The sequence below is a fragment of the Trichomycterus rosablanca genome, chromosome 14, assembly GCF_030014385.1.
Source record: "Trichomycterus rosablanca isolate fTriRos1 chromosome 14, fTriRos1.hap1, whole genome shotgun sequence".
Taxonomy (NCBI): domain Eukaryota; kingdom Metazoa; phylum Chordata; class Actinopteri; order Siluriformes; family Trichomycteridae; genus Trichomycterus; species Trichomycterus rosablanca.
In genome coordinates, this window is record NC_086001.1 from 20,623,202 (window position 1) to 20,641,681 (window position 18,480).

General features: G+C 38.6%; 2 protein-coding genes and 1 non-coding gene across 3 annotated transcripts in view; 2 read left to right on the plus strand and 1 right to left on the minus strand.

The window, feature by feature from the left end:
• Positions 1–448: 448 nt before the first annotated feature.
• Positions 449–520, minus strand: trnaq-uug (transfer RNA glutamine (anticodon UUG)). The gene has a single exon. It is a non-coding gene; the product is annotated as a tRNA-Gln (tRNA).
• Positions 521–3,659: 3,139 nt separating this feature from the next.
• LOC134326180 (zinc finger protein 420-like) overlaps positions 3,660–18,480 on the plus strand; it is a gene marked incomplete at its 3' end in the record, with an annotated part of 33,222 nt that continues 18,401 nt past the window's right edge. Inside the window, exons 1-2 of the mRNA XM_063008375.1 lie at positions 3,660–3,663; positions 8,609–9,154. Coding sequence (XP_062864445.1) covers positions 3,660–3,663; positions 8,609–9,154 — 550 coding nt within the window. The remainder of the gene's footprint in view (positions 3,664–8,608; positions 9,155–18,480) is intronic.
• On the plus strand, positions 12,255–16,692 carry LOC134327004 (maternal embryonic leucine zipper kinase-like). Its single transcript, XM_063009094.1, has 17 exons — positions 12,255–12,287; positions 12,426–12,526; positions 12,748–12,847; positions 12,930–13,023; positions 13,200–13,357; positions 13,874–13,994; positions 14,099–14,184; positions 14,303–14,419; positions 14,505–14,648; positions 14,735–14,803; positions 15,052–15,144; positions 15,336–15,434; positions 15,610–15,678; positions 15,760–15,858; positions 15,979–16,065; positions 16,188–16,286; positions 16,399–16,692. The coding sequence occupies exons 1-16, from the start codon at positions 12,255–12,257 to the stop codon at positions 16,263–16,265; spliced, it is 1,548 nt and encodes a 515-aa protein (XP_062865164.1). The 3' UTR covers positions 16,266–16,286; positions 16,399–16,692.

Genomic DNA, 18,480 nt, shown 5'->3' on the forward strand with positions numbered 1-18,480 from the left:
TTTATCTAGCACCACTAGATGGGAACGATCTCTGTACAACATGTTTTGTACGTAGTGTTTATGGTATTTAATTAAGCTGGATGGATAGATGGAAGTTAACATGTAATCTAAGGTGACTCTTAAGTTTATTCGCTGCTGTTGGCTTATAAAGTTGTACTGAACAAACTGGCTCGTATTTTGGCACTGATATACCTTCCTGAATGGTGATCTGCTTGGTCGACACAACTAGCACAAGTAATCGTGGTCTACACCCCACAAGCGCTCTGTTGTACTTGCACATGCGCTGAACGCTACAATCCTGATACTGCTAATGTTTCTAAACCTTTAGGTAGATGGCGCTGTAAACAATGATTTGCCTTTTGGTGTTACAATTCAGCATAGAACAGTCACATGTGGAACACTATTCTCTACTCAGCATTGATAACAGTGTTTTTACCTAAATAAAACCTGGTTCCACCGAGATTTGAACTTGGATCGCTGGATTCAAAGTCTAGAGTGCTAACCATTACACCATGGAACCACACAGTGAGGGCTTACTTAAGCCCAAAAGTTATTAATTAGTCATTTAAGAGCAAGTTGGCTGTTAGATGGCGCTGTAAACAATGATTTGCGATTATATTTTGGGATGGAGCAGTCACATGTGGAACACTATAACACTACTAGTGCTATTATGATATTCAGGCTGGATGAATGGATGGAAATTAACATGTCATTTAAGGTGACTCTAAACTCTCTGTTGTACTGCACATGCACTGAATGCTACCATCCTGAAACTGCTAATGTTTCTCAATCTTGGACCTCACACCGGGCCCCAAATAAAAGCAGTAAGGTCCCACCGAGATTTGAACTCAGATTGCTGGATTCAGAGGCCAGAGTGCTAACCATTACACCATGGAAACTCAACACCACAAACACTAAACGTAATGATTCAGCATTTGCTGAGTAAATAAAGCAAAAAATACACACAACTGCACTTTACTTTTACATCTCAAGTTATTTATATTTAAACTTACGTGATTGATATAATTAATTGAAATCAGTTGAAAAAACTGAGGTAATTTAGAAGTTTTAAACACTAAATAAAAGTAATTTTAGTTAAACATTGCCACCCAAGTATCAAAATCACAACAAAACGTTCCACTGTTGGAAAATGGCATTAAGTTCAGGACGCAGTTGGCATGTAGATTTCGCTGTAAACAATGACTTGCCATTTTGTGTCTAATTTGGCATAGAGCAGTCATATGTGAAACACTATTGTCTTCTCAGCATTGATAACAGTGTTTTTACCTAAATAAAGCCAGGTTCCACTGAGATTTGAACTCAGATTGCTGGATTCAGAGTCCAGAGTGCTAACAATTACACCATGGAACCACAAAAGACATGTTTTTAATGAAGAATTGAGCACAAAGGTTAATAATTACACCATTACCCAGGAAAAAATTTACTGCGAAATTTCATAGTAAAACTGTGAAATATTTTACAGTTCTACTATGAACTTTTGATGGTAATTTGGCCACTTCATGGTTCTACTGTGAACTTTCATAGTAATCTAGTTGACAGTTCCACTATAAACTTTCACAGTAAAACCATGAATTATTTCACAGTTTTACTATAAACAATTTCATAGTAAAACTGAATTATTTTACAGTTCTACTATGAATTGATGGTAATTTGGCCACTTCATGGTTCTACTGTGAAATTTCAAAGTAATCTAATTGACAGTTCCACTACGAACTTTCAGTTTGACCATGAATTATTTCACAGTTCTACTATAAACAATTTCATAGTAAAACTGTAAACCTGATTGATTATTTTACTGTGAAGTTTAACAGTTCCACTGTAAACTTGGTAAACAGTTTTACTCTGAACTTCACAGTTTACTTTGACTGTAATTACTGCACTTTGACATTATACAATACAATACAATGTATAGATCTCACAACTCCATTTATTAAGCAACGGTATAATTTCAAACATGCACAAAAACAACAGGTAAGGATTCCTTCTAAATGGTAAACTGATAACACATTTACTTGGCATTCTATATTGTAATGTTAAATGTACTATAATAATAGTAATATAGAAAATAATAGTAATAGATTGTATTTGTTATATAATAAAATAATTATATTACACTTAATAATTTATTTTACGATGGTAATTATACAATAATATATTTTTATTATACAGTAATATATACAATTATATAACTGAATAATGTATTGTGGTATAAATTTATATATAAACTCTATACATATATAATGAAAAAATCTAATTTATAATCATTCACTATGCATTTAATTATGGCAGTATTGGGTGCTTGGGTGTGTCCTATGTCTTTGTGTGTGTGTGGGGGTGTGAATTGTGACATGAATTACACCTCTTGTTTTCCTAGCTTGTCCACATTGTTGAATTTGCTGGTGAAGTACACTTTCTGGACCTCCTCCATGGGAAAAATATGTTCGACCACCTTTAAAAATGCAAAAATAAATAAATAAATAAAATAAATAATCAAACATTTGCCGCCATCACCTCTAAGCTACAGGGACCCTAAAATATTTGATCAGCAATGCATTACATCTGATGTATCATAAAGCATATACTTGGTGAGCGTATCAATATATAAATGCAAACATATGTTTATACATGTTCAAAAGATTGATCTTAAGCAGAAATTAAAGTGACAGACAAAGTACCGTGTATTTTATTTTTAAAATATAATCTGTTGTTTGAGTGCTCAATATATGACGAGATATAAGAACTTTGTGATCTTACCATTAATTCTTATGGTGCAAAAAATATTTATTGCTGAAAAACATGACTTACCTTCATCTGCACTAATGCACTGACACAGACAGATCTTTTTTTAATTTCATTATTTTAGTAGCTCAGACTGCCTTAAGATTGATCGGCATGGCCCGTCTGATTCGCTAGTAGACTGAAAAAGAATCAAATAATTTATATCAGCAGCTATGCAATCAGTACAAGGTTTAGCATTTACCCCGTAGTAACACACCCAACAGAAGTTGAAAACAGTCAGGGCTTTAAGCATACATAGATGGGCAGGCGGGCACAAAGGTGGATGAATGGATGGATGAAAAGACATTGTCAGCACCAAAACTGTAAAGAAGTGAGTTGTTTTACATATTTAAAACACAATCTATTCTTCAAAAATCAACTAGCACTTACTTCAAGTTTTCGAGATCCAGGCCTTGTTGCAATTTTCTCTTTTACAGCATAGTCCTAGAATGAAATGATTTAGAATATGTATTTATCTGGGGCTACAAAAACAGTAACATTCTGTGGATGTGGTTGTAAAGCAATGTACTGAATATCAAACTTGCTGCTACTATCATGAACAAGAATATGGAAAACCCATCCTGATGTGCATGTAGGCAGATACTGTTATCTACAATATCCGGGTCTTCACTGTTGGACACTGAGACTCTCTCAACCTCAGCAGCCCTCCTTGACATGTGACCATTTTCCTGAAATAAAAATACTGTTTTTAATTTCATATTTAAAATATGTAGTTAACAGAATACTAAAGTAGCTTAAACACAGTGGCACAAATGCAGGGTTTTCCCTGGGTTGTTGGTGGGCTTACTATTTTAAGAGCAACTTGCAGGTTAACGTCCACATTTAATTAATGTAGAGATATGTGTATAAATAAGACATAAAGGTGAATTGTCTCGTAGGAAGTATTAAAAGCATTTACAAACTTCTCTATGTTCATTTCTTAGTAATATTATCTGTACACTTAAAATCATACAAAGTGATTTATTAGGTTTATTATAGTGTAGTTCAGCACTGTAACAACACTATAAACTAAGTACTAACTGCACGAGTCTTAACGCGTTGCAAACGTTACTAGGCATTTAAAAAGTGCACAATCAACTACCGTCAGCTAACAGACTGTTAATGCTAATGGTTTAGCTAACGTCCCAAGTAACTAATTTGAAGACATAGAATCCTGACACCTGTGTTATTTTCGGCTTTCTAATATGGCCACTTATTTTTAATAACATTTCAGGCACAGTAAAGATATTATTGTTTATTATTATAAACGGTTTAAGTTTTTGACTTACCATAGAACTTCAGGGTTTAGCATGTTAGCAGGGCGCCGCTTCACCAACGTCTTTTTTATCCATTTCTCACTTTCCAGATAAACAGTTTAGCCGTTGACAAGATTACCGTCGTCTAATTCTTGTCCTTTAATATGTTCTGACTCAATAACACATGTGGCAGGAACTTTATTTTTAAGCAGATACACAGCGCGTACTTTAACAGACTCGATTCTGAGAATTAACATGCCTCCTTTAAATAATACATAAATATTATATACATTATTATTATCTTGATCTTTGTATCTTGTCATTTACCTATACGATCATAGTTAAATTATTGTAAACATCAAACATTAGAAGAGGTGACTATGAACTATTCTTAGTTGAACTGTAAACTGTAAGTTGACTGAATTTCACAATTCAACAATATCATGTTTACAGTTCAACTGTAAACTTCACAGTCAATATTATTAAACACCAGAAGAGGTGGCCATGAACTTCATGGTAACATGAGAGTTCACAGTTGCACTCATGGTCAAACTGTAAAAGTGACAGTAGAACTATGAACTATAATGGTTCAACTGTAAACTTAACAGTTTTACTGTAAAACTTCACAGTACATTTTTTCCTGGGAGCTGACTGTAGTCCTCTCTAAAGCTACCTGAGCAGTGTTGGGGTATTTACTCAAAAAAGTAATCCATTACTCATTACTAAAATTGTAATGGGATTACTTTACTCATTACATCCTGGAAAATATAATCTCGTTCCTCATTACTTTACTTTCACGTTACATTCTAAACCCAAACAAATACTGTATACTGGAATCACATCTACAAACAAATTCCATTTATTTACTTTATTTATTTAGTTTCAGAAAAATCCTCTCTTGTACAGAGATGTGCCTGTGTTTGTTTCTGCTTTAAAACATACACGCCATGAACCAATCAGATTTAACATCATTAAACGAGTTTATTCCTTAATTATTTGTCCTTATACTAGAGGAGCGACTCGGTTCCTTTAGTTCATTTTAAAGAGTCGTTCAATAGAATCGGTTCGTTCGGGAACGACTCATCCCTCATCACAGTAACTGTAATGTCATTACAAATATGTAACTGTAACGCGTTACATGACTTCGTTACAGATAAAAAGTAATCACGTGACTGTACCGCGTTCCCCCCAACACTGTAGCTGAGAGATACAGGGCTAATGGAGATGTTTTACTGCTAAGCTGCTGTTCAACTCCAGTCCAGTTGGTGGCGCTGGTGCGTCTTAAGTTGTTCTGCCAACCGCCATTAAACATCATAAGAAGAACAAGAAGCTGCTGTGTTTGTACTGTAGAGCCTCATCTGTAAGTAAAATATGTATTTAATTATAACCCTTATATTTCATTATAACCACATTCTAATTAATAATAAAACTAGAGTTCATAATAAAACATCACTGTGAGGATTTGAGGAGCTTTAACTCCAGTTTTATTTAAACAAACAAACTATTAGCTGCTCCGCTAACTGTTAGCACCACACATGATTCAGTACTGATGAACCGATTCATTGAACCGATGAATCAGTGGATTGTAACGGATTCAGAGTTTATTCATTATTAAATCTAACATTTTGATATAAACGCGTCACATTTTCAGCTTTGTTTACAGTTTGTAATGTTTGATAGAAACAGCGAGTTCTTGTAGCTTTGTTTACAGGTTGTTTTACAGGTTTATAGTAAAAGTTAAAAGTATTAGTACAGCACTGTTATTGGGAGTGGATGAGAAACTAGATGTAAAGAACATCAGACTTCATCATTTCACTTTGGGCCACAAAACCACTTCCACCAAACTCAAAGGGTTGTTTCATAGACAGGGATTAAGGCTTATAGTCCAGGACTACATTTAGCTTTAAATAGAGAATCTCCATTCAAAATGCTGTGTAGTCTAGGACTAGGCTTAATCCCTGTCTGTGAAACCAACCCAAAAAGTTCTATTAGAAGTCTTTTCTGTCTGATGCTGCTCAGTCCCACAATAGTTTCAACATTTTCACTCTGTTTACAGCCTCACAGCATTAAAAATAAACAGTTAAAACAGTCTGAAAGAGTATTCCTGGATTTCTCTTCAATAAGGAATAAAGTACATTTGTCTATCTGTCTGTCTGCCTGTCAGATCTTTTAATAATGCAGTCAGCAGAAGAGGGACACGTCACCCCCATAGATCTACAAAATGAAGGATTCCAAGAGAAACTAATAAAAAAGGAGGAGGAAGAAGATGGAAGTTACTTCTGTAAGTAAATGTGGAGCAATTTGCCATGTTAGTACAGTACAGTGTGGTTAGTATAGTAGAAATAATAAGAGAATGTGGATAGTGGGATTAGAACCTGTACTGTACCGTACTGTCCTGTGTAGAAGTGCTGATACTTCCAGTCTGGATTAAATCTAAGTAGTATTTATTTGTGGTAACTAAACCCACAACCTTCAGTTTCCTCCAGTTGTTGAGTTTCTTCTTCACATATTGATGAATTTCAGGTGAAGGATCTTTAATCCCTGTGGAACACGTCACCTCTGAGGAACACCTCACCCCAGAGGACCAACAGTGTGGAGGTTTCCAGATGAAGCCTGTGAAGAAGGAAGAACCTGAAGATAAAGATGAACTCAGTAAGATATTTTTTATCTTGAGTAAAATAAGATTTGGATTGAATAGAATCAGAGGAACCTGGGATGAAGCATCATACAGTGAAAGCTTGTATTGTGCTCATGCAGATCAGTGTGAGCAGGAAATGATGAATGCAGGATGAATCACGTTACAGGACTTTAGCATCAGATCTCAGTTTAACAATTACTAACAGTATTGATTATTTATAATGTTATAAATGTATTTGATTATTTATAATGTTATAAATGTCTTTATTATTTATAATGTTATAAATGTATTTGATTATTTATAATGTTATAAATGTATTTGGTTATTTATAATGTTATAAATGTATTTGATTATTTATGTTATAAATGTATTTGATTATTTATAATGTTATAAATGTATTTGATTATTTATAATGTTATAAATGTATTTGATTATTTATAATGATATAAATGTATTTGATTATTTATAATGTTATAAATGTATTTGATTATTTATAATGTTATAAATGTATTTGATTATTTATAATGTTATAAATGTATTTGATTATTTATGTTATAAATGTATTTGATTATTTATAATGATATAAATGTATTTGATTATTTATGTTATAAATGTATTTGATTATTTATAATGTTATAAATGTATTTGATTATTTATAATGTTATAAATGTATTTGATTATTTATAATGATATAAATGTATTTGATTATTTATAATGTTATAAATGTATTTGATTATTTATAATGTTATAAATGTATTTGATTATTTATAATGTTATAAATGTATTTGATTATTTATGTTATAAATGTATTTGATTATTTATAATGATATAAATGTATTTGATTATTTATGTTATAAATGTATTTGATTATTTATAATGATATAAATGAATTTGATTATTTATGTTATAAATGTATTTGATTATTTATAATGTTATAAATGTATTTGATTATTTATAATGTTATAAATGTATTTGATTATTTATAATGATATAAATGAATTTGATTATTTATGTTATAAATGTATTTGATTATTTATAATGATATAAATGTATTTGATTATTTATAATGTTATAAATGTATTTGATTATTTATAATGTTATAAATGTATTTGATTATTTATGTTATAAATGTATTTGATTATTTATAATGTTATAAATGTATTTGATTATTTATAATGTTATAAATGTATTTGATTATTTATAATGTTATAAATGTATTTGATTATTTATAATGTTATAAATGTGTTTAATTATTTATAATGTTATAAATGTATTTGATTATTTATAATGTTATAAATGTATTTGATTATTTATAATGTTATAAATGTATTTGATTATTTATAATGTTATAAATGTATTTGATTTTTTTCTGCTTCAGAACTGAACAAGGATTTCTGCTGCTCCTCGTGTCCACGTTCCTCTACAACCCAAAATCAGCTCCACAATCACATCAAGAGCTGCAACCATGATAAATATGAGACTCTGGTGAAGATTAAGACTGAACATGAGGATCTGACGCCCACCAGAAGCTCCAGTAATCAGCAAACGTCCTCTGGTACTGTCAGCATTAACACCTCTCTCAGTCCCACACAGGAAGAAGGAAACGTCTGCTCACAGTGTGGGAAGAGCTTCAAGTTCCAGAGTGTGCTCAAAATCCACCAGCGCATTCACACTGGAGAGAAACCGTATCAATGCTCACAGTGTGAGAAGAGTTTTAATACACAGAGTAAACTCAAAATCCACCAGCGCATTCACAATGGAGAGAAACCATATCAGTGCTCACAGTGTGAGAAGAGTTTTAATACACAGAGTAATCTCAAAAAACACCAGCACATTCACACTGGAGAGAAACCGTATCAGTGCTCACAGTGTGGAAAGAGTTTTATTACACAGGGTAATCTCAAAATACACCAGCGCATTCACACTGGAGTGAAACCGTATCAGTGTTCACAGTGTGGAAAGAGTTTTAATGGACCGAGTGCTCTTAAAATACACCTGCGCATTCACACTGGAGAGAAACCATATCAGTGCTCACAGTGTGGAAAGAGTTTTTATATACAGAGTACTCTCAAAAGTCACCAGCGCATTCACACTGGAGTGAAACCGTATCAGTGCTCACAATGTGGGAAGAGTTTTAATCAACAGTGTGATCTTAAAATACACCAGCGCATTCACACTGGAGAGAAACCGTATCAGTGCTCACAGTGTGGGAAGAGTTTTAATCAACAGTGTGATCTTAAAATACACCAGCGCATTCACACTGGAGTGAAACCGTATCAGTGCTCACAGTGTGGAAAGAGTTTTAATCAACAGAGTAATCTTAAAATACACCAGCGCATTCACACTGGAGAGAAACCATATCAGTGCTTACAGTGTGAGAAGAGTTTTAATCAACAGTGTCATCTCAAAACACATCAGCGCATTCACACTGGAGAGAAACCATATCAGTGCTCACAGTGTGGTAAGAGTTTTAATCAACAGAGTCATCTCAAAACACACCAGCGCATTCACACTGGAGAAAAACATTATCTGCATCCGGAATCAGATACTAACAGAGTCTGTACTAGATTTTAATCAACAGAGTTTGTGCTGTTAATACAGTTCATGTGGTAAATGTTTACTGTTTGTTTAAGAGTCGTTTGGTAACTGATGATGATTCATTGTAGCGGTTCGCTAAGTGAAGCGATTCGTGCACGAGAATGTAGTGTAGCCTCGTGAAGTTCATTTCATGCCTGTGGATGCATTGTGGGTATGTTTATTTGTTAATAGACATTTTAATTGATGTTTATTAAGAGTATTAGTTGATTTTGTATTACATGCTTGAATCAGGTTAGCTCATGATGCATTAAGTTAAATGAATTTGCACATGTTGGCTTATTAGTATTGAAATGCATAACTTGGAATAATATGCATATGGACTTTAAACTTAAATCATTTGATATTCATGTCTTGATGTGCTGAAGTTTATAAACGTGTTGTTTTTACTGCTTGTAGTTTTACACTACTTCCAGATTGCCATTAAACATTGAACTAAACATCTTCTACAGCGTGGTGATTGGTGGAGGAGTTATCTATCTGCCAGTTTATGCAGGGCGTATAAAGGTGGCAGAATAGAGTTAATACACCAGCACATTCACACTGGAGAGAAACCGTATCAGTAATCTCAGTGTGGGTCTCAAGAGTTTTAATCAACATTGTCATCTCAAATTACACCAGCGCATTCACACTGGAGAGAAATTGTATATGGACTCTGTAAACACTGTAATACACAGGAATCAAACTCAGATGATCAGATTGTAAAAGGTTTAAGAAAGAAAGAACAGAGTTAGAGAAGCATGTTGGAGAACTAAACATGACATTAGAGGAACTGCTTGGAAGAACGTCTAAAGGACAACAGTCTGCTGTTCAACTCCAGCTGCTGCTGTTCAACTCCAAACATGCCATTATTTCAATTTGCCAAACTTAATGACCCTTCTGTAAATGGTTTAATGTGCACATTGCTGCTACTGGCTTGTTTTTCTTTTCTACAATGTAAGTTCATACCTTCAGGTTCATGTTATTTGAGGTCTGTGTTTTGTTCATTCATATGAATGCTTTCCATTCTTGAAGGAGTGTGGGTTTACCTTCCACTTCAATAGTGAGGCGTGTTCAGCCCTGTTAAAAACTTTAGCTTAGCTTGTTTCCAGTGAGTCGGCTCACTCGCCTTGTATACTGAGCAGTCAACCAGTTCGGATTCGTGATTCCTGATTCAGTACAAAGATTCGAATCATTAACCCGGGTGATTCAGGAACCGCCCAGCTGTATTGAACAGTCTAATCTGCAGCGTTTCTCTCCCATTGATAAAAATACGGAACAAAGCGCGTCCCGTATCAGTTCAATACGGAACGCGACGTTTAGTTTCCAAATACGGAACGATTCCGTATTTTACGGGACGGTTGGCAACCCTAGTGCTGACCTACTATACTGTGGTTGTCATTCCCTTCAGATGATAATAAAGCTGCATCATCTCAGCCTGGTGTCTGTCCTGATTAAAGCGGAGGAAAAACGCAAGTCACACACACACACACACACACACACACATACATATACATATACAGGGGTTGGACAATGAAACTGAAACACCTGGTTTTAGACCACAATAATTTATTAGTATGGTGTAGGGCCTCCTTTTGCGGCCAATACAGCGTCAATTCATCTTGGAAATGACATATACAAGTCCTGCACAGTGGTCAGAGGGATTTTAAGCCATTCTTCTTGCAGGATAGTGGCCAGGTCACTACGTGATGCTGGTGGAGGAAAACGTTTCCTGACTCGCTTCTCCAAAACACCCCAAAGTGGCTCAATAATATTTAGATCTGGTGACTGTGCAGGCCATGGGAGATGTTCACTTTCATGTTCATCAAACCAATCTTTCACCAGTCTTGCTGTGTGTATTGGTGCATTGTCATCCTGATACACGGCACCGCCATTGGATGCACATGGTCCTCCAGAATGGTTCGGTAGTCCTTGGCAGTGACACGCCCATCTAGCACAAGTATTGGGCCAAGGGAATGCCATGATATGGCAGCCCAAACCATCACTGATCCACCCCCATGCTTCACTCTGGGCATGCAACAGTCTGGGTGGTACGCTTCTTTGGGGCTTCTCCACACCGTAACTCTCCCGGATGTGGGGAAAACAGTAAAGGTGGACTCATCAGAGAACAATACATGTTTCACATTGTCCACAGCCCAAGATTTGCGCTCCTTGCACCATTGAAACCGACGTTTGGCATTGGCACGAGTGACCAAAGGTTTGGCTATAGCAGCCCGGCCGTGTATATTGACCCTGTGGAGCTCCCGACGGACAGTTCTGGTGGAAACAGGAGAGTTGAGGTGCATATTTAATTCTGCCGTGATTTGGGCAGCCGTGGTTTTATGTTTTTTGGATACAATCCGGGTTAGCACCCAAACATCCCTTTCAGACAGCTTCCTCTTGCGTCCACAGTTAATCCTGTTGGATGTGGTTTGTCCTTCTTGGTGGTATGCTGACATTACCCTGGATACCGTGGCTCTTGATACATCACAAAGACTTGCTGTCTTGGTCACAGATGCGCCAGCAAGACGTGCACCAACAATTTGTCCTCTTTTGAACTCTGGTATGTCACCCATAATGTTGTGTGCATTGCAATATTTTGAGCAAAACTGTGCTCTTACCCTGCTAATTGAACCTTCACACTCTGCTCTTAATGGTGCAATGTGCAATTAATGAAGATTGGCCACCAGACTGGTCCAATTTAGCCATGAAACCTCCCACACTAAAATGACAGGTTTTTCAGTTATTTTGTCCAACCCCTGTATATATATATATATAATTATCAATATTATATATATATACACTGAATATTATATTTATACACTCAACATTATATATATATATATATATACGATGTGTTTGATCTGTGCAGGCGGTGGTTCATCATACAAAACGATCAGCTTCTCTACAAGAAGAGGTTTAAGGTAGGTCACATGACTTTACATGATCTAAATCAGCTCTCTCCTGGACTCTGTGAAATACCCATAATGCACCGCAGTCTTACGCCCCTCATAATTCAGGCGCATCACAGCAGAGGTCGACTTCTGTGCCGGGATGCGCCCCTAACCGCCCCCATCGCGTTTAAGTCTGGGACGATTTCACCGGCGTTTATATCATCGACTGTATAAATAAGAAGGTTTTATGTTCTATTCCCCCAGCGTGACTTCACGGTGCTGGCTGAAAACCTGCAGCGCTGTTCGGTCCAGAGCTGCGAGGACGCCGGGCGACGCTTCTGCTTCCAGGTGGTCACGCCTACAAAGTAAGTCCAGATCTATAATCATCAGAGATAGACAGATGATCAATAAACAGACAAAAGATAGATAGACAAGATGATGGATAGAAAGACAGACAGGTAGATAGACAGACTATTTATCCATCTGTCTGTCTGAATGTCTGTCTATCTATCTGTTTATCTATCTACTCAATCTGTCTATCTGTCTGCATCCTATATAATCTGTATCTATCACCGTGTGTGTACAGGAGCTGTACGTTCCAGGCCGACTGTGAGGCAAGTAGACGGGCGTGGATCAGCGCCATTCAGAACCTGACTGAGAGAGAAGAAGAAACAGTCGAGAGCGAGGTGAATTATCATCACCACTATACTCCGGGAGGGGAGGGGTTCAGTTCTCGGCTTTAACACCAGTTTAATGCGTCTGAATCAGGAGGAATCAGACGGGTACGAGAACGATTCAGAATCAGATTCCTCAAGCAAGCAGACAGACTCACAGGGATCACGAGTGACTTCTGAAGCTCCAGGTAACCTTAACACCACCACGTTAGAGTTCCACACTATTGAACTAGTGACTATATATTTAACCCTTGGGCTTCGTAGGTGGGATCAGTTCTGGGGTGAGTACGCCGAACCTTTATGTAGACCCTTATTTTTGGTCCACGTGACACATGGAGCATCATTGGTGATACTTGTGTTGAAGATGCTGAAGGAGAAACCACCGACGGAGGACATCAAGAGGAGAAGACGACCAACACGAACCCGGACAGCTTTGAGAGCGGACACACTGTCGGAGAGCTGCTGGGAAAGGGAGGCTGCGGTTCCGTCTACGAAGGCGACCGTGAAGCGGATGGGAACCAGGTGAGTATCAGTTTGACGACCAACCAGGATTTTATTGGGTCACTGTGGTGGATGGGCTCTTCCAGCATGGCTAGAAGAGCATGACCAAGACTTCAGAGTACTACCATGGCCCTCTAATTCCCCAGACTTAAACCCAGTTGAGCGTCTGTGGGACCACCTCAAGCAGCATCATGGCTCCAGATACCTGTAACCACCTACCAGGACTTTATTGGGTCACTGTGGCGTATGGGATCTTCCAGCAAGGCTAGAAACGCCCCACATTGGTTGGAAGAGCATGACCAACACTTCCGAGGACTACCCTGACCCCCTGATTCCCCAGACTTGAACCCACCTCGATTGTCATGTTGGCTTTACGGATCCTCCCCTGGATCCTCCCTTGGCTCCAGATACCTGTGACGACCTTCTGAAGAGTCAGATGTAGCTGTTTGGGTTCCTCTGCTCATGAATGAGATACATGTAGGATGAAACAAGAAGAGGCCAAATCAGTAATAATAATAACATGTCTCTTGTGGGCAGCAGGTAGAAGTTCCATGCGCTGTACCCGAGACAGACGACACCACAGAGGGAACGTCACGTGTGGTTGAGGACGTCTCTGAGCTGCACAAGTGCTATGAGGTTTACAAAACCATTGGATCAGGTAACTGGTACCACTTTCAGTCATCTCTCTGTCTTTGTGTAACACAGATGTGCATCTTTTAAAACCTGACTTAATATATTTTTTTTTATTCAATCGTTCTTCAGGTGGTTATGCGACGGTCAAGCTCGGCAGGCACATTCAGACTCAAGAGCCAGTGGCTATCAAGATCCTGGAGAAGAAAGAGCTCGGGGTTAGTTTCAGCAAAACCGTCTGTTAAAGACGGACGTGTCTCAGTTTCCAAACGTTTGGTTCTCCTAATTCTGATTTGAAAAGTCATGAAAACTGTTCCGGTTTAATCCCCATTGCAGGATGAGTTGTCCGATTTGAGGATAGAGATTGAAGCCCTGAAGAACCTCAATCATCAGCACGTGTGCCGCTTGTACCAAGTCATGGAGACTGCTGACCAGATCTACATGGTGCTTGAGGTACCATCAGTGGTTGGAAACAGATTTGATTTAATCTCTGGATTTATAATGATTTGCTGCTCACTTGACTCGCTCTCTCCTCCAGTTTTGTCCGGGTGGAAATCTGTTCGACCACATCGATAATAACGACAGGTTGTCGGAGGAGGAGACGCGCAGGATCTTCCGTCAGATCGTCTCGGCGCTGGCCTACGTCCACAGCCAGGGATACGCCCACCGTGACCTTAAACCAGTGCGTCAGCCAAACGATTTCCACTTATACTTTGTGCTCTTTCTTTGTAAGGGCTTGTACATGACGTGTTTTATTTTGACTCTCAGGAAAACATGATGCTGGATGAGAAGAACAACATCAAGCTCATCGACTTTGGTCTCTGTGCCAAACCAGAGGTTCGTGTCTCTACTAAGACTGTAGTGTATACTTAAATCAAGCGTGCCATTCAGAGAGTCTAGTAAGGTGGTGTGCTTACCCCCATCCATCATGCTAAAACCTTGCACACATGGTGTCCACAATTAGTTTCAGTGATCAGTTAGATGAACAGGACATCACAGAGCCATGCTGGTTCAGTTTGTGTGTTGTGTTGCAGATGCGAGTCAACAGTTGGACCTTTGGTTGATAGAAATCTGTTTTGTTGTAGGGTGGATTGGGTACTGCTCTGATTGAGGGCTGTGGAACCCCTCCCTACTTGGCACCAGAAATCATTGATGCGCAACCCTATCATGGTGCAGAGGTAGGTGTGTGTGGGGTGTGTCCCCAAGTTATTCCTGATAAACTTTAATTGAAAAGTCTCCAAATCCAAGGTGTTCAGTCCCCTCTGTAGCCCCATTCATCATTCAGAGTTATTCTATGAGGTCTGGATGAGGGGACTGACCAGGATAAAGCATGGTTAAAAAAGACAATGAATATGTGTGTGTGTTTCAGGCAGATGTTTGGAGCTTGGGTGTTGTCCTATATGACATGCTGTGTGGCTACCTCCCGTTCGATGGTGACAACTTTGTGGAGCTCCATGAACAAATCACTGTAAGTCTTAGAACTACAATGAAACACCATTGGCATACACGTCTTGTTACGATTATGAAACAGAATCCATTATTTAATGCTCAGCAGCATGTTAAACATACAGTAAAAGTAACAGTAATGGCTTGTGGTGATGTTCTTTGATCAGATGTGATTGTTTTGATCTGTGTTTCCTCAGAAAGGACATTATGACACTCCTGACTGGCTGTCTCCTGGTTCTGTACTGCTGATTAAGGAAATGCTGCAGGTGTGTGTTTATGGTGTGTTTAATGTGAGCAAAGCTCTGTGTGGGCTTCATTACCTGAAGTTCTTGTATCTTGTCCTGTAGGTGGTTCCAGAGCGGCGCATAAAGGTGGAGCATCTGCTGGATCATGAGTGGGTAATGAAGGGGTACAGCAGCCCTGTGGAATGGCACAGCACATGCCCGGTACAACATTCACCCTAGACGTAGTACAGTGACATGATGGAGATCCACCGTACAGAAGATTGTATCTTTATTATCTCACATACTCATATATTTGTGTGTGTGTGTGTGTTTGTGTCTCAGCTGGATCATCTAGATGAGGAGAGCATCACCGAGATGGCTGTGATGTTCAGACAGTCCAACCAAAGCACCAAGCAGCTGGTGTCTGAGGTACATTTCAGTACTTGTATCTGCATCAACACATGCTGAAATGTAGACACATATTTATTAATATTGAGGTTCTTGTGCTCCGTCTAATAGAGATGTGTGTGTGTGTGTGTGTGTGTGTGCAGTGGAAGTTTGATCAGATCACAGCTACGTATCTTTTGCTCTTGAGAAGGAAGCAGCACAGTAGTTCAGTGTGTAGCTGAGCGGACATGTAAGAAATCCAGGTAACATTTCCACAATCAGTGTATTTTACCTGATAAATGCTGCTCTACATGCTCATCTGTCCAAACGCTACAGCTTCTGGAATGTTCTTACACCTCTTCTTGTTTTATTTAGCAGGAGACGTTGTCGGCGCATCAAGGAGGGACGATGGTGGAGCCGTCCAATCAGGACACGTTACATCTCAATTTCACATTTCAGTGATTGTTGCAGATGTTTCTCTCTAACCCATCCTCTCTCTCTCTCTTCTTTTACCAGAATGATGCATTTTGGGTATCTGTGTGTGACTGGTTAGAGGAACTTCACTGAGGTGCCGCCCTTGTTGATCCACACAGCTGTATGAGAAGTGTAGAACATGGATGACCAGGATCAACAAGCATCAAAATCTTATAACATTAAATAATAAATAAATAAACTCACTGAATATATGAAGGTGCATGGATGTTCATTTTTACAATAGCAACACAACGTTTCCCGACATGTTACAGAACACTGAACTCAGCAGTGAAGATACAGACCTACTGTCAGCTCACTCAGAGCAGCCTGAGATCGTTACCCTAAAACTTAATGAACTCATATCTCCTAAAGAGACAGTAAACTATTAACAACCATTTTATAATACACGAGGTCCAGTTACAAAATACACTATATTGCCAAAAGTATTCACTCACCCATCCAAATCATTGAATTCAGGTGTTCCAATCACTTCCATGGCCACAGGTGTATTAAACCAAGCACCTCGCCTTGTTGCTCTCAGGAGCTCAGTGAATTCCAGCGTGGTACTGTGATGCCACCTGTGCAACAAGTCCAGTCAAGAAATTTCCTCACTACTAAATATTATACAGTCGACTGTCAGTGGTATTATAACAAAGTGGAAGCGTTTGGGAACAAAGTGGTACCACGTAAAATGACAGGGCGTGGTCAGCGGATGCTGAGGAACATAGTGCACAGAGGTCACCAACGTTCTGCAGAGTCGATCACTACAGACCTCCAAACTTCATGTGGCCTTCAGATGAGCTCAAGAACAGTGTGTAGAGCTTCATGGAATGGGTTTCCATGGCCAAGCAGCTGCATCCAAGCCTTACATCACCAAGCGCATGGACTAAAGCATGCCGCCACTGGACTCTAGAGCAGTGGAGACGTGTTCTCTGGAGTGATGAATCACGCTTCTCTACCTGGCAATTCAATGGAGTTTGGGTTTGGCGGTTGCCAGGAGAACAGTACTTGTACAAGTTTGGTGGAGGGGGGATTATGGTGTGGGGGTGTTTTTCAGGAGTTGAGCTTGGCCCCTTAGTTCCAGTGAGAGAAACTCTTAATGCTTCAGCATACCAAGAGATTTTGGACAATTTCATGCTTCCAACTTTGTGGGAACAGTTTGGGGATGGCCCTTTCCTGTTCCAACATGACTGCGCACCAGTGTACAAAGCACAAAGTCCTTAAAGACGTGGATCAGCCAGTTTGGTGTGAAAGAACTTGACTGGTCTCAACCAGATAGAACACCTTGAGATGAATTAGAGCGGAGACTGTGAGCCAGGCCTTCTCGTACAACATCAGTGTCTGACCTCACAAATGCACTTCTGGAAGAATGGTCAAAAATTCCCATAAACACACTCCTAAACCTTGTGGAAAGCCTCTCAGAGGAGTTGAAGCTGTTATAGCTGCAAAGGGTGGCCAACATCATATTAAACCCGGTGGATTAAGAATGGGACGTCACTCAAGTTTTCTGTTATTCCTCAAAGAAATTGATTGAAGTCAGGATTTCTCGTTGTGATGTTTTGCTTTAATCTTCACTGAAAGTGTGCAGACTCTTAAATGGTTTTTGTGCTGCCATGCAGCTGGTTGAATGGAGTTAGTGTAGAATCATGTACAAAGATCTAAAGGAAGAATGGGTTAACTGGCCGGTTAGCTCAGTTGGTTAGTGCGTGGTGCTAATAACTCCAAGGTTGCGGGTTCGATCCCCATATGGGCCACCCCTACCTTAATGATTAAAGGTAGCATGGTTGAGAGAGAGTCAGGTGAGCATGTGCTGTGTGTCAGGACTTTCTAACCTGAGTATTTTAATCAATGAAAGTAAGAATATCATCCTGTTCTTCTGCCATCTTCAATTCTGGCTTTATTTCACCTAATGAACGTGGCATGACCTTTATAAATGCTTACAATCCATTTCATCAATGGCAATAAAAAAAAAAAAAAGAACTG

Bases quoted from the DNA above. Each gene is read 5' to 3' on its own strand.
- LOC134327004 (XM_063009094.1), top strand. From the start codon at position 12,255: ATGCACCGCAGTCTTACGCCCCTCATAATTCAG. The intron at 14,420-14,504 runs GTACCATCAGTG...TCTCTCCTCCAG, and splicing joins AGATCTACATGGTGCTTGAG to TTTTGTCCGGGTGGAAATCT. The intron at 15,435-15,609 runs GTAAGTCTTAGA...GTGTTTCCTCAG, and splicing joins AGCTCCATGAACAAATCACT to AAAGGACATTATGACACTCC.